The sequence below is a fragment of the Peromyscus leucopus genome, chromosome 8b, assembly GCF_004664715.2.
Source record: "Peromyscus leucopus breed LL Stock chromosome 8b, UCI_PerLeu_2.1, whole genome shotgun sequence".
Classification (NCBI taxonomy): Eukaryota; Metazoa; Chordata; class Mammalia; order Rodentia; family Cricetidae; genus Peromyscus; species Peromyscus leucopus.
Window position 1 is genome coordinate 71,998,428 of NC_051086.1, and position 27,087 is coordinate 72,025,514.

General features: G+C 50.8%; 1 protein-coding gene across 12 annotated transcripts in view; it reads right to left on the reverse strand.

Moving 5' to 3' along the window:
• The window catches only part of Msi2 (musashi RNA binding protein 2), a 366,999-nt gene that overhangs the window by 125,021 nt on the left and 214,891 nt on the right, over window positions 1–27,087 (reverse strand). For all 12 annotated transcript variants that reach the window (XR_003735493.2, XR_003735492.2, XM_028878220.2 and 9 more), the window contains exon 7: window positions 10,461–10,509. Coding sequence is in view for 10 of the 12 variants with exons in the window: in XM_028878220.2 (XP_028734053.1) it covers window positions 10,461–10,509 (49 nt within the window). In the remaining 2 variants the exon portion in view is untranslated. The remainder of the gene's footprint in view (window positions 1–10,460; window positions 10,510–27,087) is intronic.

The window sequence follows — 27,087 nt, forward strand, 5'->3', positions numbered from 1 at the left end:
TGGAACAGCCAAGACACAGGCAGCTCAGTGCCGAGAGGATGATCAAGACTAGCGGGAGCAAAGTACCTTGGAGTGGCCAAGGCTGGAGTCCCCATCCCGGACTCCGCTGGGTCTGCACACACCATGTACAAGTCGTGTAATTGCAACTGGCTTTCAAAATATTTATGCAGACATCAGGGACAGGTAGAAGACTCAGTACTGAGGGTGCTGAGTGGGGTGAAGTTTTCTTCGTTGAAAAATTCTTCTTCGTGTTGATAGCTACGCTGGGGTGAGTTTAAAAGTCCACATCTGACTAGGTAATGAATGTACAGCATACAAAAATTCAAAAGGTAAATGACAACACCATTAAAAAATGTCCCTCTACCTCTGTAGTTCTGGTCATTTGATCCCATTTCCCAGAAGCAGAAGGAGTTGTGATGTACATACAGTGGCATCCCTGAGAACCTGTGGTATGCATGCATGAAGCATAAGGATGCTTGACTGTGGCCAAATGATGGGAGCCTCAGGCTAACCCAACCCTGTGTTATCTTCCTGTCTCATAGACAGGGAATCTGTCACAGAGAGGTTAAGTAACTCACCCAAGACCACATAGCCATTATGTTACAGAGCTACCATTCCAACTCTGTGCTTCTAGGGCCAGGTGCTTATCTTTTTTTTTTTTTTTTTTTGGTTTTTCGAGACAGGGTTTCTCTGTGTAGCTTTGCGCCTTTCCTGGAACTCACTTGGTAGCCCAGGCTGGCCTCGAACTCACAGAGATCCGCCTGCCTCTGCCTCCCAAGTGCTGGGATTAAAGGCGTGCGCCACCACCGCCCGGCCAGGTGCTTATCTTAACCACTACGACATTCCAGGAAGCCTCTCACACAATACATGTTGTGTACAAAAAAAAAATTATTAGACACTGGGGTCCACCTCATTCAATTACAGATTTTTTTTTGTATGTTTAAAGAAAAGAAACTTATGCTCTTGGGGGGAAAGGAAGTGCACCCCCGACTTGCTGTGAGCACTCTGCACACTGAGCCAGGAACTCTCAGAGCAGGTCACTACCTCCACAAGCAAGCCAAGCAGGGCTCTCAAAGCTTGATTACCCCACTGGGAGCCATGTGGCTGGCCCTATGTGTGGGCTGTTTACAGAGTGTGTTCATGGTGGTACAGATGGGCTGGTAACCCTGGCATCCCTGGCCCGCAAACATCCAACAGCAGCTCAGGCCTAGCACGGCTCAATCTTGCCCCCCCCCCCACTCCTGCCCAGGACCTCTGAGTTCACAGCGGAGTAACTTCCCCTGGCTCTCTGTGACCCTTGGCCCGGCCCTCCACGGCCTCCAGAAGTGTACAGGGGAGCCAAGTTAGGAGGCGCTTTTCATCAAGGCTCCAACCCCAGGGCTCCACTCTCTCAGGGCCACTGCACTCTGCCCTCCCCTAGCTCTTCACAGCCTTGGCCTCTGTGGGAACGGGACCCAACAAAAGACTCTTTCTGACTCTCTACAAATACCCACTTCTGGGTCAACGAAGTTCTGACCCCACACCCACTCCTTTTCTGCTTCCGCCGGCCCCGGCCATCGGAGGCAGGAAGGTCTGTTAGCTGACTGCCCTTTTGGTGCCAGGGAAGAACTTGATGATTTTTGCCTTGGGAGAAATAAAACACAGTTCCCCCAGGAAGCCAGCTACCCCTAACTCTGAAGAGCCCACTGGCCCCAGAGCGTGGCCCCCTTCCCGGCCCTGTTGCTGTGGAGTGGACAATTATGTCCTCCTGTCTGCAGGGCAAAGCAGGTGAACAGAAACCAAGCGACTGTGTTGATTAATATCTCAAGAGACAGCGCCGGAATGGGCACTTCCGGAATTGAGTTACCTCGGGGAAGAAGAAGAAGAAAAAAAATAAAAAAATAAAAAATTCCAGTGTGCTCCTTGCTTTCCTGTCAGAAATAAAATTAAGGTCTCGGATCGATGTTGCCAGGGCTGGGACATCTACCGGAATCTTTAATGGCTTCTTCTACATGTTCAAATTCACATTCCCTTTAAACCCTGCCCTTTTAATTGGTTATTTGCGAGGTCATGTTTGCACCAATTTCTCGGGAAGGTTAATGGTGTTTATTTAATGAGAAAATAAAATGTGCAGACAGCTCCGAGGCTGGTATTAAACGAGGGATCTGGGTAGGGGGTTGCGGCTCTTCGCTCCTCCCCTCCTTCACCCTCCCCGCTGCAAGGGCGTGGGCCTGAGGGTTAACTATTAGCTCAGGGGTTAGAGGTTCATGGGTCCCTCACAGGGTGGCAGGGTGGGGGTACAGAAGCATACCACTCCCTCATACACCCTCAGGGTCAGCACATGCTCAACTAGCAGAAAGGGAAGGGAGGTGGGGGGGTTCAATTATTGCTTCTCTTGAACTTAGAGGCTCTTCCTCATTCTAACTACAGTGTGCCCAACTTCCAGCCTGCATATAACTCTTCTAACAGAGGAGCTTCGAGTACCCAAAGTCATCAACTAAGGCTCACATCAGCCATACCTGGCCCCAAGACTTCTTCTGTACAAGTTAGACCACAAAGGACTCAGGGACACTGAGTTCCTTCCTCTGCCATTCTAATGACGCTTTCCCAGAATCCTGGTTTGGAAATTTCTTCCTTGAACAGCTGCCCACACGGACGACGGATGAAGGGTTCACTCTGGGAGGAGAACGGGATTTTCGTGTTACCCCATCAGGACCCTGTACTTGCTAATAACAGCCAACTGGAACACTTGGGGGCCTCATCACACTGCAGCCTAGAAGGCAAGCTGTGTGAGAGTCAGGCCCTTGGCCTCAGGCGTCTTGACAGGCAGTCGCTGGTCAACGGCCTGTGTTCCAACTCAGTTGTCGAATTAGTGTCAATACCAATAATGACCAGCCACTGGCTTACAGGTTTTCAATAAACCTGTTAATGCATCTCAAACTCTGGACAGAACTTGAGGTGGGGAAATACAGACCACTGGGACAACTCAGTGGGTAAAGGCGACTGCGGCTTAAGCTTGACAACCTGAGTTCTGTCCCTGCATCTCAAGTAAAGGTGGACAAAGAAATCCAACTCCAAAGTTCTCATCTGACCTCCACATGCACACCGTGACACACAGCCACATGCCTCTCTCTCTCTCTCTCTCTCTCTCTCTCTCTCTCTCTCTGTGTGTGTGTGTATGTGTGTGTCTCACACACACAGAGTAATAAATCAAAAAATTTAAAAAGAGGTAGGAAAATACTACAGCCATAATTCTAGCAAGGCCAACAGGCAGGTCTTGCTCTAGACCCCACAGGTGGGCACTAGTAAAACACCCTGTCATGTTTTAATAATGTCACAGCCAATGGAGACATTCTTCATTCTTATGTTTCCAGCCCCATCTAACAGCCCTTCTCCCAGACTTGGCCTCTTTGCCAAACATCCTTCTTTAAGACTCAGTCACACTTGAAGCTTGTGAAACCTACTTTCTCCCCACAGGTAAATAAAATCAATTCTAGCTTCTTATAAGGGAAGGGATAATCACCGTGCCATTTTGCTTAGTGGCACCACGCACTAACGGAGTGATGCTTTTATTTTTATTTCTTTCAAAATGGGGTTTATGTCCTTAGCCCAGGCTGGCGGGAACACATACTCTTTCTCTTTCAGCCTCCTGAATACAGGGGTTCATTACTATAAGCTAAAAAAAATTAATATCATTTATGTCTCTGTGAATCTCTTTTTACATGCTTCTGGGTTTTTTTTTTTTGACAAATAGGCATCAATAAACAAATAATTACAGTACCATTCTTAATCATCTTTATATGGTGTATATAAAAGAGTCAATCTGGGCTTGAGAGGTCAATTTCAAAAGTGAGTGTCTGGCGGGTATTCAAGACATTAAGGACTGGTTTTCTCTCCTCAGAAAAGCATTATCTTTTATCACAGCTTCAGTTACATTTTACTGGCATCATTTTAATAAATAAACTGCTTACGCAAATTACCGAGACCTTAAACTTGGGCCAACCGCTTTTGGGATGGAGACTTAACAAGGGTTGAGAAGGGAGCCAGGGTCTGGGTCCAAGGGCCTTGAGGTGAGCTGGCCCAAAGCAACTGCTCTCGCTGGCTCTGCCCACGCTGTGCCACCCAGGGGCGGGACCTCTCTGCTCTAAGGGCCTGACGTGGCTGGTGCCAGGGAAGGCCCTTCTGGTGAGGCAATGGCTGTTTGGAGCTGCTGTTGCTCTCTGAAGTCATTAGCATTGCGTTTAGTAAGTGACGCTGGCTGCTGGGAAGAGCCATCCATCAAGCTAATCTCTATTTTGCTCTCAGTGTATCCTGTTCCTTTGCCTCTGGCAACGGTCCACAGCAAACAGGCCTGCTGGGTAATGGCAGCCATAGGGATCGCCAGGGCCAGAAACTATTCCCTTTCTAGCCAATCTTCCTGGCTTCAAGACACCCCATTCATTTCCCACAAGGGCCCCCAACGGTCCAGCTCTTCCCCTGGAGGGACCCAGGAGTTCAGGAGCCCAGGGTCTGAGGTCACAGGAAGGGTCACCTAAGGTTTCCCTGGAGTAACCCTCAGGCTGGGGGTTCTGTTCCCTTGGGAAGAGTGAGGGTAGACGCTATCTACTTCAGCAGCCCACGTTTCACACTTTCTACAGGGCTGAGCTGTGGAGACAGCAGAGAGAGAGCTGAGCTACCCTTCTCTCCCTCCCGATTCTCAGCCTCCGGCCAGCAAAAGCGCAAACTGGAAGGACAGTGTGTCTAGCCACCTTCCCTACGTCTCCCTCAGGTGCCCACTCCAGCCTCACCCTGGGATCGATACCCAATGCTGAGTTCAAGATCTTATCTGCCATTTGCAAGGATAAAGCAACGAACTTGCCCCCAGATGATTAAACTCTTTGATGATCTGCCCGGTATTTTCCAGGCTACCTCTCTAACAAGCTTTAGAGAGCAAATGAAATGCCTCTGAGAAAATTGGAAAGGCATCATTCTCTCCCTCCCAAGGGACACAGATCGTCTCACAGAAGACCATGGGATAAAATGACAGGCAGGAACAAAGATGGCTCCCAGCTTCTCGCGGTAGAAGTCACTTCATGTGACTTAGTTTCTCCGTCTGAAAATGAAGAGCAGCATAGACAACAAGAAGGGATGTGGTAGAGAGAACAAAATGTGAGGAGGCAGTTTAGGCCCTCACTGACTCCCCCGGTACCAGGCCTGCAGAGTGGCCATGAGCTTGGGCTGCAGGTCACACAGGCTGAGTGAATGTCTCAGTGTCTGCTTCTGCTCGGGTGCACCCCTGGGTAGCTCAGTCCACCTACGGCTGTTTGCCACATGCAGTCCTTGTACTGGTTCCAATGCTTGCCCAGCATTGGTGAACGTAGTCTGTTTGGGACAGCCATGAATCTGGGAGAGGGGAAATCAGGAGGGGAGGGGGGCGAGACAGGATGCCCGCCCGCGCCCCTTTCAGAAATGAAGGACATCCGCTACATCTTGCCTCTCTGGCTGCTGGGAGTACCCCCCAGATGTGCTATGGTATACCCCTCTCAAATTTCCTCACCAGAAGACAGCCCAGATCACACAAGCTTCCTAGATGGAATATACCCACGGATGGCTCCTGTGGTTTCAGAGGTGACCCCTTATCCTCCCTGGGACAGGGATGGGCCTCCTCATTTCTGATGTCGTCATAGGCCAGATTCCCCATCTAGCCACCCCCAGTCAAGGACTCTTCCGAATAAGCCTTTTGCAGGCTACCCCCAGCAGAGGCGCTTCCCAGAACTCCCACCTACAGAAACTACGCACATCCTTCTGCCCTAGTTGTTTTTTTAAAAAGGAATTCACCTTGGACCTGCGATGGTTACAAAGCTCAAGGCCGGATACACTTGGGTCCTGCGGCTCCCCAACTCCCTTCCCATATTCTTAGAGAAAGAAACTGAGATGCTCGGTGGGTGGAAAGAGAACCCCCGGGCGCCTCTGCCCCCTTGGCGGGAGGGGGGTGGTTCCTGAAGCTAGAGGACGATCAGCTTTATCTAGGAGTAAGATGAGAGCACCCCACAATAGAGAGCTCCACTGGGAGGCAGAGTCTAAACTCTCATCCTCTGGATTCTCTCCCACGGCACTACTGCTACCAGGCTGGTCCTCTAGTGGACAGAAGTCAGCTGCCACTCAGATATGTCTCGGGATCGTCTCTTCTCCACAGGGACCTCAGGGAGCAAGGGACAGACGGTGGCAGCCAGAGGGCAGAGTGGCAACTAATTTCACCTTTGCCTCTGAATGGGGAGAAGGGCCTGAGTGAGCCCAGCCCCTGGGCCTCAGAAGGCCAAGTCCACACCCTCAGTCTCCCTGAGCTGCGGTGGCTCCTGATACACAGTTGAGGTCCCTGTTCCTGGGACCAGGGACGAAGCACAGCCCGGGCTATCTATCCAAGGGGTGAGGGGCTTGAGGTATCCAACCAAGCTGTAACACCTGGGGCTCACGGCCAGGCTGGGCTCTTTCAGATAAGAGCTGCAGGCCGTGTGAGGAGAGAGGAGCCTCGCCTTCTGCTACGGCGCCCTTTCCCCTCCACAAGATAAGGGAGGCAGGAAGCTGAGGAGGCCAAGGTGGGGTGACAGTGCCAGCTTTACTTTCCGGAGCTTATCACCTGATTTCAAGGCATGCTCCACCATGCCTGGGGTGTGGGGATGGTCCTGGCAGACAGGACTCGTGTTTCTGCTCGGATTTAAAAGTTTTTCTCACTTTCCTAAACGCTCTGAATGCAGGGACTACTCCAGGGCTAGCACTCAGCTCAAGAGAGACTTCTGGGTTGTTCTGAGGCTGGAAAACGTGTACGGGCAAAAGTTCCTTATCTGCACAAAACGTTCACTGCAGAGGACGAAGCAGCAGACACCACCATCACGCTACCCCTCGAGGCCAGCTCCATGGCTGTGCAGCCTGGGCCCTCTTGGGTGGGCCCCATTCGAAGGCTCCCACCTCTTTCAATGCTCTGCCGTTGCCTTGAGATTCATCATCAGCTCGCTTCCATTCAGAGACTACAAACCATAAGAGTCCGTCCTGCATCTGCTACAGGGGTTTCAACCTCTGGCAAGGGAGGTGGATGCGAAACACACGAGGCTCCGCCCTCTCTCCTGCTCCCAGTGCCCACCATGTCTGGACTCAACAGGGCCATCAAAGATGTCCTGAAGCCCCCGAGACCTTCTTCCTCCACCTCTCAACAATGCGTACACTCCCACTCACGGAAGGAACACAGCTCCATCTCTGCACCCTAGGCTGTCTGGTCTTTCTCTCCTCTGAAAGATGAAGGCGGTGCACCCTGGTCCTTACAAGTGAGGGAGGATGTTCCCAGGCACATCCTCTGAGGCCGACTGTACCAGTGCCCAGTCATATGACACAAGTTGTTGGCCCTCTGGGAGCCTGCAGAGGACAAACCTGTCCCCGCTCTGCTGTGAGTGTTGAAGAGGTGACGATGTAGAAGGCCCGGGGCATGCCACTGAGTGTGCCTGAAACACCTTCTTCCACCCATATTCAAAACAGAAAGCCATGGCCTGAGGAGGCAGCTCGGTGAGAACACTGACCGTGCACGCGTGAAGGCTGCAGTTTGGATTCCCATCACCCACGTAAAAGCTGGGAGGGTGTGGTGGTCTGTCTTTGAGCCTGCAGGGGAGGAGAGGACAGGAGATCCCCAAGGCAAGCTGGCTAGATAACTAACTGACTCAGTGAGAGACCCTGCCTCAGTTACTAAAACCGAGTGCGACTCCGACATCAACCTCTAGCTTCTCCCCATGTGGGTGCACACAAGCACGCACGCACGCACGCACGCACAAGCACGCACACATACACACGCACGCACGCACAGAGAGCTTAGAATGCAACTTATTGTGCTCCGAGTCCTGGATTTGATCCCAGACCCTGACATAAATAAGAAAAGGAAACCGTTATCACGATGTGGCCAGCAACCTTCTGAGATTGTGAGTTCTGATACTGACTGATGGGCCCACATTTAGATGGGCTCACTTACCTAGAAAAACCTGTTCCCATCTGGGCACGCACAGAGAGAGTCTGGAATCAGTAGCCTCGGGCTGGAAGCTTCGTGGGGGACTCGGAATCTCCCTCTCCTGAGCCTTGGTATCTCAGGCACAAAATGGTAAAGATACTAATCATAAGAGCTAACACTTCCTCACACTTACGCTTGCCAAACCACACTATTATTGTAAGTACTTGCCCTGGTTGGGTTTTTTTGGCCAACTTGACACAAGTTTGAGTCATCTAAGGAGATAAACCTCAATTGGGAAAATGTCTCCATCAGGTTGCCTGTAGGTGAGGCTATGGGGGCATTTCCTTGATTAATGACTGGTGCGGGAGCACCGAGCTAACTGGCGGCAGTACCACCCCAGGCAGATGGACTAAAAAAAGAGCAAGCCATGAGAAAGGGGCCAGCCATCAGCGTTCCTCCCCGGTCTCTGCTTCGGTGCCTGCCCTGAGTTCCTTGGATGACAGACTGATGTGGAAGTAGAAATGGAAATAAACTCTTTCCTCTCCAAGTTGCTTTTGGACGTGTTTTATCACAGGACCGAAAACCCTAAGACGTCACTGTCACCGCTCTGACGTCATAATGGACAAACGGAGGAGGCATGAACATGTGCAGTAATTTCTCCCACAGTCCCAACAACTCTGTGACTCCCAAGATGCCTGTGGAGGTCAAATTATGAGAGACACGAAGAAACGGTGCTTTGGCTCCACATTTAAAACAAATTAGGCGGCATCTGTTTGTGTGACTGTGTGCCGTATGCATGCATGCACATACAGATGCCCACGGAGGCTGTAAGCCTTGCCTCTCCTTGAACTGGGGTTATGAGTGGTGGTCAGTCACGGGAGGTAGGTGCTGGGAGCTGAACTGCGGTCCTCTCACACGGCAGCCTTGTCTCCCCAGACCCTCTACAGGGTCTTTTACTTTACTTTACTTTTTGTAGACAGACTCTCTCTATGTTGCCCAGGCTGACTCTTCCATCTCAGTATTCTGAGTGAAGGAGACGACAAGCCTGTGGCTACCATGCCCAGAGTGGTACTCAGGCATCTGTAATACCACAGAGACAATCCTGATGATGTCAGAACATAAGCACCAAGACGGGCGGTGGTGGCGCACGCCTTTAATCCCAGCACTCGGGAGGCAGAGCCAGGCAGATCTCTGTGAGTAGACCAGGCCAGCCTGGTCTACAAAGCGAGATCCAGGACAGGCACCAAAGGTACACAGAGAAACCCTGACTCGAGAAACCAAAAAGAAAGGAATCACCAATCATACATCACGGGCACACCTTTCTCCGCTCCACCCCTCCAGTTCTGTCTCCTCGCCTCTCTCCTCTACCCTGCCCTATCCACCCAATGCTCAACTCTCCATTCTTGAGAATGCCACTGAAAGCTGGGTTACCAGGCACATTAGGGCAGGAGGGGCAAGTCTCTCCCCGGCCCCCCTTCATTCCTTCCTCCCTTTGATTCTGCTGTTTGCTCCAGACAGGAAAGAGATTCCGTCAGCGCTGGGTAACTGCTTCTAATCACAGGTGACAGCAGGAATGTAAACAACGGAGAAACATCTAAATGCAATAGCCGTGGTAAGGAAACAGCTCTCTGGGTTGACTCAGGGCTCCTTCCCTGGGGAGCACCCCACATCCCTTCCCGCCCACCCCTCTTCAGACGCGTGGCTCATTAACACCTTGCTAAGAGGAACCCCAGAAACATGGCACAAGAGCACAGAGCACTAAGTCACAACGTCCTCTGACTTTTACCTCAGATGATCTAGATCCCCCTCATTTTCCCACTTAAACCAACGATTTTAACACATTCTTCTGGCAGGTGTTGGTGAGAATCCTCTTGGACATTTCTGTTCAACACTAGGAATCCACTCCTAAGCAAAGCTCAGACACTGTGCAAATCATTTCACAGGTTTGGGGGCTCCAGGTTGAGCGAGACTGATTTTCTATAACATAGACTGGCCAGATAACAAATAAATATAGATGTCCCCTAAGCACTGCGAGGCTCCATGGGACATTTTCAAATCTGCAATTGCTGTAATCAGTGAAGAGAATCAAGACAAGGTTTTCCCAACTCCTCTAGCGCATTCTGTAGGTTGATAGTCGTCAGCTTTCTAAGCTACCACCTTCGACGCAAATTGACAGTCTGATTGAGTAACGACTACGAATAATTTCCACCAGGATCACTGAGTGCCGAGGTTGGCAAGGGGTTAAGAGAGCCAGAATGAGGAAGGTAAGCTGAATGAATGTGCCAGCCATGGCTGCTCAATTCAGTGGGAGTTTCCTAGTCAAGGTGGTTTGTGCTGTCTGGTATCTGGATTCCTTGTGCTGTGGTGGCCCGCTAGTATTATTACTAGACAGCCCTTGAACAGATGGTTATGTCCACTTGCTGGATTCTGTGTCTTCCTTGTGTCTTTTGTCAGTGGGCTAGGAGGTGCGTTGCGCCGGAGGCCAGGAAAGCGCCCAGGGCCGGGGCTATCTTACCTCTGTGCCTGTTGGTGGTCTTGTCAAACATCAGCATCGCATCCTCCACCTGAAACAGAGAAGAGAGGCTGCTTTAGGACTTCTCGGGAAACACAGGGAGGGGTTGGTTTCCATCACCGAAGGAATAGTTGCTTAAATAGAAAAAAACAAAACCCTCTACTTGGCATAACCTTAGTTAACATACGGCATAGTTTCCTTTAAAGTGTATATGGGGGGGGGGTCCGTGGGCACCTGTATTCACAAACAAATACATCCCCACCCTGTATAATTAAAAGTAATTTTTTTAAAAATCCATACCTCTTTTAGAATTGTTTATATTATATTATTTGGGGAACCTGTTTTGCTGCTCTTTTCTGGTGTACATATGGCATTACAATATAGCAAATATTCCACCCAGGCCACTACATCATGACAGCTGGCCAGTATTCCAAGGAGCAAGGGGCCAGGCTTACTTCTCTTCTGATGGGTATTTAGCTTGTTTACTCATAAACAACAGAGTTCAGCAATCTCGCTCTGACTGGCTGGACCGCGCTCCCTAAAACTCATCAATTAAAGTCCTAATTCCTAGCACCATATAGGTGACTGGGTCTTTTATTTTTAAAAGGGTTTAAAATTTTTATTTATGTGTACAAACCTGTGTCTGTGTATGTGTGCAACATGTATGTGGGTGCCTGTGGAAACCAACGGGGAGTGTAAGATCCTTAGGAACTGGAGTTACAGGTGGTTTTGAGTTGCCTGATGTGGGCGCTGGGAAACCCGCCTTAGATCCTCTGTGAAAGCCATTAAGTGGGCAATGAAGTTGCCAAGCCATCTCTCTACCCGGAGCTGGGTCTTTAAAGCAGCAACAACATTGAGATGAGGTCATTAGGGTGGGCCTAATGACATGAATGGTGTCCTCAGAGGACAGACACACACAGGGCTGGGAAACCATAGGCCACCCAAGGCCTCAGGAGAAACCAGTCCTGCCGTGCCTCAATCTTGGACTTCTGGCTTCTGGAATAAACAGACATTAGAAAAATCTGTTTTGGTTGTTCAAACTCTCCAGGCTGTGGAGCTTTGCTATGGCAGCCTTGGCGCACTGGTGCACAGATGCTCGGGTTCTTCCGAGGCATTCAAGAAGAGCACTGAGGGCAGCTCTGTCTTTTCTCCTCTCATCCCTGCAACTTTTGGACAGTTCCAGCGGAAGGGTTCCACACAGATCTTAAGAAACAACTAGTTCCGGCTTCAGAACTTATCTGCAGATCTAATCCTAATCGTATAGGCCACAAGACACACCTTTATCCCAGAGAAAACTTGTTTCACCAGGATGAAGTGGCTGCTCCCTCCAGGCCGTTTGCATATAACATCGGAGGCAGAGACACAACCCAACACACATGGCTACGCGAGCTGTTAGTCAGAGGACTAACTCTGTGCTTGGAGCAGTCTGGGTCTGTGTATGTGGCTGGAAAAATCTTAGCGCTCACTTAGGCGCGAAGGTTTGCAAGTGAGCTGGTGGGGGGCAGGGTCCAGCTAAGCCTCCTGAAGAGGAATCAGAGGCTATTCATTTCTCACTCCTCCTGGGTGAAACAATGAAATGAAGTTTAAAATGGTGCCTCTGGACAAACCGAATCTATTTTTCTAGACCCTATCACATACAATAGTGAGGAAAAAACGAAGTCCAGGCAAGAATGGGAGAGGTAGGCATGCCGGTCTGGAAGAGCTCTGCCTCACTTAAAAATCCCTTCTGGAGGCAGGGCCCCCTTTGTTGCTAAGCAACCCAGGCTGAACAAACAGGCTCCTGGGGCCTTCCCCTTCTGGTGCCCCCCTCCACTCCTGCAGTCATTTGCTGTGGGGAGGGTAGCCTTGCCTGGTGACTCCTCCAGCAGGGAGCCACCCCCCCTTTCTCCCAGGCACCAGCTGGCAGGAGAGCTAATGCTAGTTTGAGATCACTTGAACAGGGCCCCCTTCCCCGGGCTGTTCCTGGACCCCATGCCTTGGCAGGCTTCAAGAGTCCCCCAGACACCTGCCAAGGCCATCCGCCTCCCGTGCACCCCCCAAGCAAACCACCATAAGATCAACCGGTGTGTTTGTACACAGAACAGTCACACTCCAGCATATGGCATCTCAGACTCAGACCTTGGGACGCCAGAAGAACTCAGATGCCTGGGGTGTGGGTGTGGGTTGGGGGTACGGCCTGCGGAGAGTGCAGGTAACGGCGGCATCTGCTCCTTCGCACCCATCTCCACAGTTCCTGAGATGTTTGCCAAGTCCTGATTTTGAACTGAAAATGCCTAACAGTGAAGAAAACAGTCTCCCTTCTGTGTTGGCCATGTTTTGGTACTGAGATTCAGATCCCCCTAGGAAATAAATATTTTGAATTAAAAAAAAATTTTTTTTTCCCTCAAAACCGTCTTTCAGCAGTGTGTAATTGGCTCCCTGCTTCTCCTGGCTAAGTTTGCCTGCTTTCTTCTGTAGCCTGCACATTCCCTCCACCCTGGTGAGCGTGGGGAGGATCTGTGTGTGGGTTTGGGGGGCAAGCATTGTTGTGGAGAACAGGGCTCTTTCCTCTGCAGTCCAGCTGTACAATGGGACTTTCGAAGACCTCCTGAGTAGATAAAGTGTCGGGGTGCAAGAAAAATTCTATTAACACTTTACAAAATACAACATCTAAGAAGTAGCTGGAGAGGAAGAGAAAGTGTGTGTGTGTGTGTGGGGGGATCAATATGGATACGTCCCAGTGCTGGGGGTGAGGGGGGCTTTTCAGTGGTTGCAAAACACTTATTAATTCAGAGAAGCCATCAACGCGATGGAAATCTGGCAGGACAACAAGAGCTGAAAGCAGGAGACTTTGAATACACAAAGACTGAATAGAATGAGCGCCACGGCCTCACATACGGGCCTGGTTCTCACGGTTCTGCGAGAACCAAACAGAAGGGGCCTGTGCGGAGTCTCAGCCAAGGAGAAATGGGGGCCACGGTTTGGATGACCGGTGTCGGGGCCAGGGCCGGCTAGCTGGGAGCCATCTCGGCCTCTCTGTCCCACAGGAGCCCTGTACATAGGTGTGCATCTGAAACTGGTACAAAGGAGGTGGCTGTACAGTCATAGGCCTCCAGGAAGGGCTGAGAAGGGATGGGTGTGGAGTTGAGGGCTATCAACTGTTGGTTTTTCTGATCTCAGGAAGAAGGCATCGTTCACCCTGTGAAATACTCCTTGAGGGGCACGGCCCTGGACCTTATACTCAACATTTTGTGTGGGCAATGTCTTTGCATGTTACCTCATAGATTTCCTTGTACTGGAGAAGGCACCTGCAGGCCTAGCTAGTCTTGTGAATGCCCTGAGGGAGAGATGGGAGAAGACTAGGCGTCTCAACCTTAGGTGGCTTTGTCCCGTGCACTCGTGTGAGCCAGGTCTGTTTGGGAGAAGAGCTTATTCTAACCAAGAGAACTCTCTAGTAATGACCCAAAGCAGGTTCACATGGAGCCCTGCCTTTCTGAGTGGCTGATCTTTAGGAATGGAAAAGCAAGGTCATGGAACTCTCAGGTCAACAGTTAGAAAGGGACATTCGCTGATTTGAGCCTGGAAAGTATGTGAGTTTCTGGCTATGGAAGGTTCCAGTAAATCTCTCTCAGCAAAGTATGGGGATCAACGGAAGGAGAGCACCACTGATGGTCTCTTGGGCCATTATACATATCAGATTTGCCCAGAGGTGGTTGGCCCACAGAACCCCTGTAGGGCACCCCGGGATTTGTGTACCTATTTATTGAGGCCCCAGATCCCACAGGGACTCCTCCTGGCCTGTGGCCCCTTTCCTTGCCCTACCGAAAACAGTGAGAGCCCAGAACAAAGGGGTTAAAGCACTTGCCAGAGGTTGCTTTCTCCTCTAAAGTATAGTCCTATCCAACACATATGATGACGATCCCCTGGAGAACCTACCGAGTGGGTACCGAGTGGGCCAGCGGACCCTCCCGACATGCACCTCTTCTCTTGGCCACAGCTAACATCCTAAAGAGTTCAGAGTGGAACCAGCAGTGGAAAAGATGACCAGGAGAATGGTTTCTTAATGTCAATCAACCTGGCCCTGCACCAACACAGAACGAATCTAGTGTCGGCCTGCATGACGCAAACCTCCCTTGTAACAGATAAACACCTGCTAACACTGCGCGTCGGGCGGTCGGCCCAATCTTAGCCGAAAATCAAGCTAGTGGCAGCCTCACTGACTTCTACACACCCTGGTATATCAGGCACTTCCTGCTTGCAAAGCATCAGCCTATGTATAAGCAAGGGGCAGGTCCCACAGCTCTGCTGGACAGGTCACATCAATGACCCAACACCCAGTAATTCTGTAGTTTCTCTCCCCGAAGAGAAGAAGCCTGTCTCCCCATCCCTTTGAATGGGACCTGGCCAATAAAATGAGCTGGAGAGAAGGGTGTATCCTTTAGGGGTCTGGCCTGGGGCAACTCAGCACGTCTCCATTTGCTCTCTCTTGGACCTTGGCTGTCACCATGAGAGGGGCATGCTGGGGCTGGCCTGCTAAAGGATGAGGCACACAGGGTGCAGAACAACTTCCCCCATTTTCCACAGCTGAGACCCAGTTGAGACCAGTAAGATCCGTAAACTACTCCCAGTGCGCCTGAGAGAGCAGTTCCCGTCTGCCACTGAGGTTCTGCAGTTTGTCACACAGCATTCCTGTGGCACTAGCTAATGCATACATAATCCCTGTTCCTAAAACAAGAAAATAAAGAACTCGAAAAGAACACCTTTCATTCAGAAGATAGAGTCTTAAATAACACTAAAGAGCAGACAAAGGCAAGAAACAAGGCAGAAAAGGGGGAATGCTGAAGTGAGGGTCAAGTATGAAACCAGCAGGTTCCACACTGCAAATGGAGCCTTTCAGATGGACACAGGTACTAGGGTGTGTAAGGACCTCCGCTTTTATCCAAGCAGCAAGAGTGGAGACCTAGGTCCCAGAAAGGCCAAGAGAAGGTGGCAACATGTTTCTCACCAAATGAGCACCATGAACACACTCAGCAATAATTGCTCAAAGTCAGCAGGGGAAGCCTCTTTTACCCTGATTTCTTTAACAAATGAGCAAACCCCATTTCAAATGCCTCCAAGATTTCATATGAGGCAGACAGTTTTGCTGGGTGATTCTGAAGTGGTCAGACAATGTTGACTGCATCCAAAGTTTAGATTTTACTTGTCTCAGCTTATGGTGGCTGAACAAGCAACCGTTATAGTCACCATGCAGAGATGCCCATGCAAGGGGAAGTCACGAATATTTTTTTGTCTGGTTAGCTGACCTCAGTCCTCTGGACTGCTTGCTCTGCCTGGAACTTTGCAGAATTGCTTCCCCAGCATGGAGAGCAGGTGAGAAAAGGCGACCTGATTTGAGGACACAGAAAACTTGTTCCCAGGAGAGGGCTAAAGATAAAAAGAGTTGCTGGTATTGACTCAGCAGGAGCCAGGAGCAGATGATCAAGACTGGCAGGGATGCACAGAGCCCAGGAAGGGCCCAGGTTCTCATCCCAGATTCAGTGTCCTGGGGAGTTCAAGGTACCTCCCTCTCTGTCCCTTGGTAGCAGCAGACAAAAGAGAAAATTGTAGGAGATGGCCTCTAAGATCCAAGGGTAAGGATTCCGCAGAGGATGCAGAGGGCAGGCTGTAGAGGATGCTGGGGGAGAGGGCGAACAGGTCAGAGACCACAACATCTGGGAGCATCAGATTCCCCACTGAAAACAACTGCTGTGTGAGGCCGTTCCAGAGCTCTGCTGTGGTCAACACACCCCCTCCTCCTCCTGGGACACTGGCACACCCACCCACACATCATACCTACCAAGAACAAAGCAGGAAACCACACTTCAAACCGTCCTTAAATCAACCGGCCAGCTTCAAGGAGGGAAAAGAAGGAAGAGGAGAAATCTCCACTCTTCCAACGCCCCCCAGGACAAATGCCTTTAGACTTCTCTTCCTGTTCCCACACGGATGCTTTAGAGTTAGTTTAAATCAACCCCCGTACACACAGGACTGGTGATATGATAGTGTAACAGGATAGTGCAGAGAGTTTAGAGGCCTTACTACGCTCTAGAAATTCAAGGCTCTGAAGGCCTCTCTCTGCTGTGGTGAGACCACCTAGGACACGGTGCCGGAACCTGTGCTGTGTCAAGTGTGGGTCACTCCTGCTCCGACGGCTGTGTCTAAAGTGGCTCCTGCCCTAAACCTATGGCCACTAGGTCCGTTTCTGAAGCTGAACGTCTCAGTGTACAAAGGGGGCGGTGGTGTCTGTGTTAACCACGGACACAGAGAGAGAGAGAGCAGGCAGAAGAGGGAGCAGCCTGGAAAATCCCATTAGATTCAGGCTGCAGTCTGCACCGGTGGTTTCCGCCTTGACTGCTGTTCCCGGTAGCACCCGAAGGGCTGTTGAAACACCTGTTGCCTAAGACACCTGCTCTGGCCTGGTGAGGTTCCCTAGGCCACACCCTCGCTCTATAGGGGACCGGGCAGAAGGCCTCCTAGGCTCCCTAGTGATTTGTGTTCTTACACGCACAGGACCACCGTTCTAAATGGTTAATTGTCCTGGGAGGGGCCTTACTCACAGCAGGTGTCTTAAAATTAAGCTAGCTGGTATTAATGGGCCTTGAGCTGCCCAGAGGTGGGATGCTGGACACAGGGACAAGGACACGCCCTCTTTCTTCTTCTGGTCTTAGTCTAAGAAAATCAGGATTCTGCTCTGAAGTAGCCAGAAGGACCAACAACTGAACCCAGAAGTGTATTTTTGAGACAGCGTCTCACATGTAGCCCAGGCTGCTTCTGAACGCTTATGTAGCCCAGGATGACTTTCTGAGTGACGGTACTGTAGCCCTCCACACAGGATACCATTCCTAGTTCATTAGGTGCTAGGAATGGGACCTCCTGCATGCTAGACAAGCACTCTCAACGACTGGTAAAGCCCCATCCCCCAACCCCCCAACCCAGAACCCTTTTTTTTTTTTTTTTTTTTTTTTTGAGACAGGGTTTCTCTGTGTAGCTTTGGAGCCTTTCCTGGAATTCACTCTGTAGCCCAGGTTGGCCTCGAGCTCACAGAGATCCGCCTGCCTCTGCCTCCCAAGTGCTGGGACTAAAGGCGTGTGCCGCCGCCGCCGCCGCCACCACCACCTGGCTGAACCCAGAACTTTCAAAACAACCTAGTGGGACCACAGCTTCCTCCTCCCCCTAGTATTTCCACAGCCTGGGTCTTCATATCAGTACATGAGAAAGATATCAGCATCAGTTCTCTGAACGACAGTTCTCCCACTGTTCATCCCAGAGCTGGCAAGGGCACAGGACTCTGACGCTGGTCTCAGGATTTCAAACCTCTGCCCTCTGCCCCATCTAGGTTCCTGCCTTCCCAGCTGCGGTCAAGAGAACGCTCTGCCACTTCTGTGTGCATTGCCCTGGAAGGTGCCAGCAACAGAGGTGTCCTCGGGACTTTCGTTCTGACCACTGCTGGCAGATGCTGCCATTCCAGAAGTCCAACACATTGGCTCACACCAGCCCCCAAGAACTTGCTTATTCGGATTCCCACTCACGTCTCCATTGAACAGCAGGAAAGGAGACTTTTTGGTTTCTTCTACATCCTTTTTCTAAAATGTGGTAAAATACACGTAACATAAAATTTGCAGTTTTAACCGCGTCTTTAGCATTCAGTTCACAAGCACGAAGAGTATTTCCCAAACTCTTCATTAAAGGCTCTCGAGTCTTTTGGTTAGAATATTCTACCCTCACAAACAGGACTGTGTTCTATCAGTCCTATTTTTCTTACTTTTGTGTTTTTAATCCCCGTGGAATCACCCCACTTTCCAATTTACTTATGTAAAACCAAACCTCAAAGTTCATCAGACAGGAGTTACAGATGTAACAAAGGACATTTATTTGTCTGGGGTCCTGAAGGGTATGGGGTTTCCTAGATAAGCCTTCCCTGGCTTGAGGCACTTTTCCTACAGGCAAGGCCTCCTGTTCAGCTGGTCTCAATGCAGATTCTATTTTTGAAACGCCCCCGGCCCCGCGGCCGCGCCCCCCCCCCCCCCCCCCCGCCACCAGTAAAGATGAACAGTGACAGTTGCCAAAGCTTAAAGGGCCATTTACAAAGTGTATTTAGTTCTTGCAATAGCTCTGCGGTAGATACTATCATACCCATTTTACAGGCTGAAGAAGTTAGAGTTGCTGAGACTGAGTGACTTGCCTGGTATATCACACATAATAACAGTGGAGTCAGGATTGAAAACTGGACGAGTCCCTCAGCTCTGGTTTCCTGTCACTGTTCCATTTTCTTAAGTTCCTAGAGCTTAGGGTGGTGCTACCATCTTCTGGATGAACCAACAAATACTACCTTAAAAGATTCCAAACAGTCAGAGGCAATTAGGTAACCCCACAGGGATGGGTAGGAGGTGGGGGAAGCGGAAGAATTGAAGGAGGACATAGAGGTTTCTTTCTTGGAGACAGGCAGAATTCTAGAAGCTGATCACTGGGCTCCTCCATGGTCCCACTGCAAGAGCTGGAACTGGACAAGAGTCCTGGGAGTCAGTCCCGGGCTCAGCCTGCGGAGTCTGCAGGGCACAGTGAGCATTACAAATATATACCATGCCTCCCACCCTAGGGCGGGCAGGAAGGCCTGCATGGTGGCCACTGAGTCCTTGGCTCAGAACACACTTGTCCGGCCAATTAATTCATTGCTCTTCTGTGGTGGTATTGTGTTCACCAAAATATTGTGTACTCTAATAAAAATATCTGGGGTCAGAGAACAGACAGCCACTAGATACAAAGGCTAGAAAATGGTGGCACTCACACCTTTAATCCTAGCATCCCAGAGATAGAAATCCCTCTGGATCTCTGTGAGTTCAAGGCCACATTGGAAATAGCCAAGCATGGTGACACGCCTTTAATCCCAGAAAGCCAGCCTTTAATCCCAGGGAGTGGTGGTAGAAAGCAGGAAGATATATAAGGCGTGAGGGCGAGAAACTAGAAGCATTTTTGGCTGGTTAAGCATTTGGCTGGTTAAGATTTTGGCTGGTTAAGCATTCAGGCTTTGGAGCAGTAATTCAGCTGAGACCCATTCCGGATGAGGACTCAGAGGCCTCCAGTCTGAGGAGACAAGACCAGCTGAGGATCCGGTGAGGTGAGATAGCTGTGGCTTGTCCTGTCTCTCTGATCTACCAGCATGGACCCCAATAACTCGCCTCGGGTTTGATATTATTAATAAGAACTTTTAAGGATCCTGCTACACTCTTCCGAGCAATTCTCTTGCTGTATCACGAACATGAACACACATGCATACCCACTGAAAAGTGGGTCACACCAAAGAACAGCCACTAACAGGATCAGCTTGCCCTTGGTGGGGTAGGGGGGGACGGTCACAGGAGGATCCATCTTGAGAGAGCAGGAACAGCAGGAGTCTCCCTTCTGAGGCTCTGGTTAGAGTTGGGATTCCCTGTCAGCTGTGCAGACAAAGACCTCATCTCCAGCACCACCCAGGGAGGGGGCAGGAGGTGTTCTCTGAGGTGATCTGAGTCAGGGCATGGAGACGAGGTGAAGGAAGGGAGGTGCTGAGAGAGAGGTGGGGCATGAACTGTTGGAGGAGAAGCAGTTGGATCCTGCAGGCTAACAGCTGTCACATGGAAATGGCATCTGGCCTAACGGCCTCTCATGTGACGTTCCTTGAGTGGCGGCTGCTGTGCTCTGGTAATCCAGTACCCGGTTTCAGGGCTGGTTGCTGAGTGCGTGCGTGCATGCATGCATGCAAGTGGGCTGTGGGGGAGGGGAGTGGCGGGCGGGCTACTGAATGGTGCTTTCTCCCTGTCTCCAACCTCTCCCATCAGGCCTCACCTACCGTGAAAAAGGCCCAAACCTGCCAGCTCCGGAGGAGAGAGGCCCATCATTAGGGGAGCGGTGATGTGCTGTAACAGTCTCTTGCATTCCCATTAAACAAATACTAAACTGCTAATTGCCAAAATGGATCTGCACGACTCTGACCGACCAGGGGAAGGGTTTATAATTACCAAGTGTGAAAATGCACAGCCTGTAAATAAGAACCTCATCTGTCCTAATACGGGCTGATATTGATGGGCATGAAATAAACATCAGGACCAAATGGAAAAATCATCCACATCTCCTGTGGCCAATGCAATCTCGGACGGTGACAAGCGTGGCTGCAGCCATCCGCTCAGGGAAGGGAAGGGGGAGGAGAGGCGTTTTGCAGGCTTGAGAAATCCAGGTTCCAATCTCTGGTTCCAATCCCTCGGGCCATGTGCCACTTCTTGCTGCCTGCAGAACAGGGAGGGAAGCTACCCAGGCTGACGGTGGGACCGGGGCCTATCTGCACCAGCAAGGGGCTTCTGTGTGCACACGTCTCCCTTGACTCTGCTCTTTACAGACCGGAGAGGGCAGATGAGGAAACAGGGAGATGAGCACTTATCTAAGGTGGCCAGGACTTATTCATTAAGCCAGTATTTACTGAGTCTTCTCTGTCGGCCCAACAGAGTTAGCTGCAGAGCAGAAATGGAAGGAATGTGGAATCCGGATGACTCTGAGGCTTTCTGTACCTCACGCCATGTGGACCTCCCTGTGCCTGGCTTCCTGTGGGCTGGGTGGGAGGCAGACTCTGGCCCCATAGGATTCCAGAACCATCCACTTGCCCTGATTACACGCAGCAAAGGAGAGAATTGTCACAGGCTCTGAGCCCCCCACCCCCACCCCCTGACACACACACACACACACACACACCTCGCCATTCTGATGAATTCAGCCAGAGCTTGGGAGGACGGGGTAACTGGGAGGTGAGAGCAATCTACATCCCCTCAGAACTGTAGGCTTTGGAGTCACATCAGAGGTGACCCGGGGGCCACACACAGCCACTCCCAGTGTGATAGCCCTCTCCTAGAACATCTGCATCCTTCCTGGTCTAGAGACTCAGAGCGCCTCTCCCCTCCCCTTGGGGTGAGCTGCCGGGTCTGAACTCAGCCACACAGCACTCAAGATGCCCGAGAGAGCAGCTTCCTCTGCTCCACAGGCCAGGGTTGGCAGGAGGCCGAATCCTGTGCACTGGAGGGCACCAGGTACCCGAGAGAGTGCCCCAAGCATTGCTCATCCCCAAATCCACACCAGGTCTTGATGGAATTGGCTCCAGCTTCCTGTCCTGTGGGCCACCCAGCAACCAATCTCCCTGGCACCTGGTCCCAAAGTCACCCCCAGAGTCCTGGGCCAAAGACCCCATGGGTTTCTCCGTTCAAACCTTGTCCAAAATTGGCCAAATCAAGTGCTAAGTGACTAATTTTTAAGATATTGTCGCTTTAAAAATCTCCCCAAACATCTTCAGATAATGGCTAACGCAATGCTGCTGAGCGCAAAGTTTAAGTGCAGCTAAGGCTAAGGGGTCAGTTGCTTGGGAAAGGACTTCCTGTTCAGGAAGGATGGTAATTTCTCCAAGGCAGACAGGGGTAAGAAGACAGGAGCCCCAGCCCACTCTTTCTCACTTTCCAGGAACAAAGCGGCTCTCAGTGACTCTGTGGCTATGGGCAACGATAGAGACAGGAACCCAGTGCGGCCTTAAAGGCTGGGGTTCAAATCCTACTCCACAGCCCCCCAAACTTGTGCATTCCTGGGAAGGCACTGTGGGGCAGCGAGTTTCCTTGAGTGAAAAGAAAACAGTGACCAGTGTTTATCCTCCCACCTGCCTTGAGAAGTAGGAATTATTGACAGAGGATCCAGGAAAGCGTTTGGCCAGTGGTCTGGCACTGCCATTAAACATCCGGGCACCCGCACCACAGATGCTCACAAATATCGGTTAGATAAGGCATGTGTCATGGACTAACAGCCTTGGTATTGATTACCACATAGTCTGATCTAGTGAAATCAGTACGGATGAGGGAAGTTTAACTACACACGCTAACCTGGCTTTATGAACTGTGCTACAAGGATGCAAATACACTTTCTTTTAGAAGCACAGAGGGAATGGGAGGGAAAAAAAATGGAGGTACATTCTAAAATGGAATGCTCCTCAATATCAAAAGAGACACGTGGACCACAGTACACAGCTTGCATGTATCTTTTGGAGGAAATCATGCTGACGAGAAAGAAACAAACAGCATCAAAGGTTGGATGATTCTATTTCTGTAAACCGCAGAATGATAAAATTATTATCATGGGAATAGCTCGGATCTATGTTACCAGGGTTAGGGGCGGGGCAGGGTGTGTATAAGAAACAAGGGTTTTTGTGTGTGGTAACAGGACAGTGCTAAGTATGATGATGGCTATTAGAATAACCACATACACATTTTTCTTCCCTTTTCTCTCCCTCCGTCCTTCCCCCTACCCCCAGCCCCGTTTCTGGTATCTTGAGACAGGGGTTCTCATTGTAACTCTGGCTGTCCTGGGACTTGCTCTATAGACCAGGGTGGCCTAGAACTCAGATCTGCCCGCCTCTGTCTCCTGAGTGCTGAGATTAAAGGTGTGCACCACCACACCCGGCAACATAAATATTTTTCAAATAAGCATGCAGGCGCCCATGCACACACCCCTATACCAGCTGGCATGAAAACCAATGATGCAGTACACTTTTTGCACTTTTTCCTGGTTTTAACAGACACACTAGGATTCCAGATGATAGCATTATTGTGGGAAGTTGGGTAAGGGCACACAAGAGCACTTTGTAATAGATACATTTTTATATATACATAATACATACATATATAGTGGTATCTCATCTACAAAATAAATTGAACTTGCATGGAAGATTATTTTTAAATAATGGTCATAATAGAGGCTTTTGGTGGTATGGAGCTGGGTTACCTGGCCTAAACAATGTATGTATCTGTTATCTTTTAGCTGGCCCCTATGGGTTTAGGGTGAGGTACCCAAAGTGCCCAGTAAGTGTCTTTTGAAGTGATAAAGTCAACTTAAGGACCCCATAGTCCTTCTGTGGATCCCTTAGGATGGAAACTCCTTAGACTCCTCATTGGGTCTGGTTAAGTGAGTATTGTCAGGGGAACTATTCTTCCCACTTCCCAAGCCCCACAATTCCCTACAGGGAGCAAGGAGGGAGAGAAAAGGCCCGTACCCAACATCTAACCCCCCAAAGCAGCAACAGAGTACCAACTCAAGCCGCTTCAGGACCCAACAGGCGGCTTCTCCCTTCATTTATTTCTACATCAACACTCCAAGGATGAAGAGTGTTCTCATTTCAGGAGCTGTCAATTCGCTTTAGCGCTGTGTTTTTCATCTGTTTGCGGGAAGAAGGAATTACAAAGAAGGCAAATGAAATAACGCCGCGCAATCTAACATATTTCGGCGATTCAAATTGGGACCCGGGAAGAGGAAATTAAACAAGGATGACAGGCCACCAGCACACCTGTGTGCGGCCTCCCGGCTCGCCCCGGTCCCCCGGTAACTCTGGCACCTCAGTCCTCCACGGCCAACCCTGCCACCTGCCTCACCCCCGCCCTTCAAATCGTGTGTATACGCCGTACAACTTTTATGGTATTCTGCTTTCTGAAGCAGAAAAATCTTGTACCCACGGGTGAACTGTCAGGAGCTGTTCCTTTAAATGCCTTGTGAAAGACCGCAGGAGCCGGAAGTCCGTCCCTGTCCATTTACTTCTCTTCCTCGGAAATCAACAGAGACACCTGCTTCCTGTAGCCAGGCCACACTAGAAACCCTCACTGCCTCAAACCTAAGGGTTCGACAACAGAGACACAAACAAACGAAGAAGAACCCCCGTCTCTCCCTTGAAGGGTCGCCTCTTGGGGGTGGCGATGCCTCCTGAAGACTTTCTGGCAAATTCATCTGACTTTCTGGCTGTAGTTAAATCGCCGCTCAACTGCTTAGATCTGTTCTTAGTTCCTAAGAAAACATTAGGAGCTACAGGACCGAGATGCTCTGCTAGCCTCTGCAGCCATGCGGCCACTCAAGAAACTGCTCTTGACCGTCACAGGCGAGGGCAGAAAGAAACAGCCCTGGGGGTCAGGCTCCTCTGAGCCATTGAAGCGTAAGTAGGCCCTTGTCCTCCAATCACCATTAATTTAAGATCAAGTGACCAATGTGACAATGCCCACGGAGGCGTGACTTCTACAGAATGCACCTAGGTGCCAGGCTGGCTGACCCACTTCCGGTGCTGGGCTCCACAGGACAACATGGAGGGCTCTGTCCTCCCCTGGACAGAATGTTAACAGCCTCAGAGGGCTCGAGACTGACCACTGTCCCAAGGAGATGGTCACCAAACAAAAGAAGGAACCCTAAAGCAGAGGCACCCATCCACTGACCACGGGGGCTGGCACCCATCCCCCACCTCCAGGACAGCAGCAGTGGAGGCAGGCGGGAAGGTGACCTAAGGGACTGTCATGCCTGCTCGGAATCCCAGGCAAATGTGCTGAGGGCTGCAGTCCCAGAAACAAGGCTTATGCCACAGACTTTCCAAATTTACCTATGTATATGTTTGTGTGTACACAGATGTTCACGAGGGTGTGGTGTGTGGGGGTAAATGATTATTTGTGTGTGGGAGCATATGTACAAGGCCAGAGGTCAAGGTTGGGATGTCATCCTCCATGGCTTTCCGCCTGATTTTTTGAGACAGGGTCTCTGACTGAAGCAGGAGCTCACTGAGTCACCTGGGCGGGCCAGGCAGTCAACTCCTGAGGTCTGCCCGTCTCTTCAAGCCCACACCCCTGGCACTGGAGTTTCACACCTGTGCAGCCACGCCCACCTTTCACAAGGGTGCTGGGTGGGCTGCACTCAGATTCCTCTAGCTTCACAGCAGGTGTTTCACGGATGAACCACCAGCCCAGTTCCCAGAAACTTGTTGCTAAAGGCATCTGGTGGAAACACGCGCCTGTCTCAGGCCGCCCGGGCAGCTTTCAGCACTTGGTGTGGCTTTTAAAACTGTGAAGAGGGCCAGGCGACACTGTTCATGAACCAAACCAAAGGAATCAAGATCATTTTCTTTACGTGATTACGGCAGGAAGAGATAGGAGGGATGCTCAAGGATGGGGTCACCAGCCCCAACACCCACCCCGTGATATGATAAGGAAGGTTTCAGGAGCCCCAGGGGTTACCTTCTCCCAGGGCTAATTACAGAGCTCTGCGGAACAACCACACAAGGGGGTCAGAGCCCCAGAGGACTGCAACTGTGGAGGACAGGAAGGCCTCATGGGACGGAGCCAATTTAAGAAGGGAACGACCGCCAACAAATCTGTGAGGAACACGCCACTGGTGCCTCTCTGGCCTGAGGCTGGAAAGGCAGGCCGAAGCAGAAGTGTCGGCCACAGGATGAACTTGACGGTGGCAGAAGGAAGCGCTGGGACAGGAGCGACGCAGGACACTGCGGTCCGAGCATTTTCAAGACTGAAGCAGGTCTGAAGGGTGGGAAGAGTTTAGGAAACCCAGAAAACCCCAGGGAAGGGACTCATGCACGGGGACACAGAGTGCCGAGTGCCAACAGCATGGGGCTGGACCGATGCACCCCCAGCAGCCCCCGTGCCTCAGTGGCTCCACATCTGCTCCTTTGTGGGCCGAGTCGTGTCAGCAGATGAATGCCCTTCCGAGCGCTCCCGGCACCTCCGTTCCGCTCAAGAGAAAAGTACTTACGACAAATGTTCTCCAGGCGACTGAAATTTCCCCCTCGCTCTCCGTGTTTAGTTATTTATTAGGAAGCTTCAACGCGGTTATTTTCAGACTTCCACGAGAAACAGGAATACTTAGCACTTCCAATTCATCTCCCAAGCAGTTTTCAAATGTCAGCTCATTCATCCCCGGTCCCCTGGAGAAGCTGTGTTCTGCCCCATCCCTCGGACGGGGAAGACAGAGGCAGTGCTGCCCAGGACCCCTGCCCAAGGCTGACTGGAGTCAGGGGAGCTCTCGCCAGGCCCTGGGAACCATGTTCACTGCAGTGACAGGTTCTTGGAACCGGAGGACTGTGTCGAAAGGGATGGGTCTCAGCGATAGCCCTGTGGCCTCTCGTCACTTCGGGAGTTCAGAATCTTGAGGACACAGCTCCTCGGGACCTCACAGAGGCAGGGGAGCTCTTGCACATGAGAACCCAGGGTATCCACCCATCCTCAGCAGGTGCCCAGCAGCTCTGGGGTCCTGCCTTCCTCTCAGTTCTGCTGGTTGATCGGCACATCTGGTGTGCTGGGGGCTGTATTCTGCTGCCCACACATCTGAGAACTATACCATTACTTTCTGGGACACACCCCAAGCTTGGAAGAGGACTTCTTAAGAGAGACTATGGGCCAGGATGTGGTTCAGTGGTAGAGTCCATGTCTAGCATGCAGGAAGCCCTGGGTTAGAGCCCCAACACTATACAGATCAGGTGTGGTAGCACATGCCTGCAAGTCCAGCACAAGAGAAGCGGAGTCAGAAAGATCAGAAGTTCAAGATCATCCTTGACTACAATAGTCTGTTTCATGCGGTCTGGGCCACATGAGACCCTGTTAAAAGAAAAAAAGACAAAACAATAATGGCCCACAGGTGAGACAGGAGTATCGTGAGTTCGAGACCAGCCTGGTCTACAAAACAAGATTCTGTCTCAAAAATAAATGAATACATTTTAAAAACTAAAAAAAAAAAAAAAAAGAAAGAAAGAAAGAAATGTGTGTGTGTCCTCGTGTGGTTTCTCTTCTTTTCC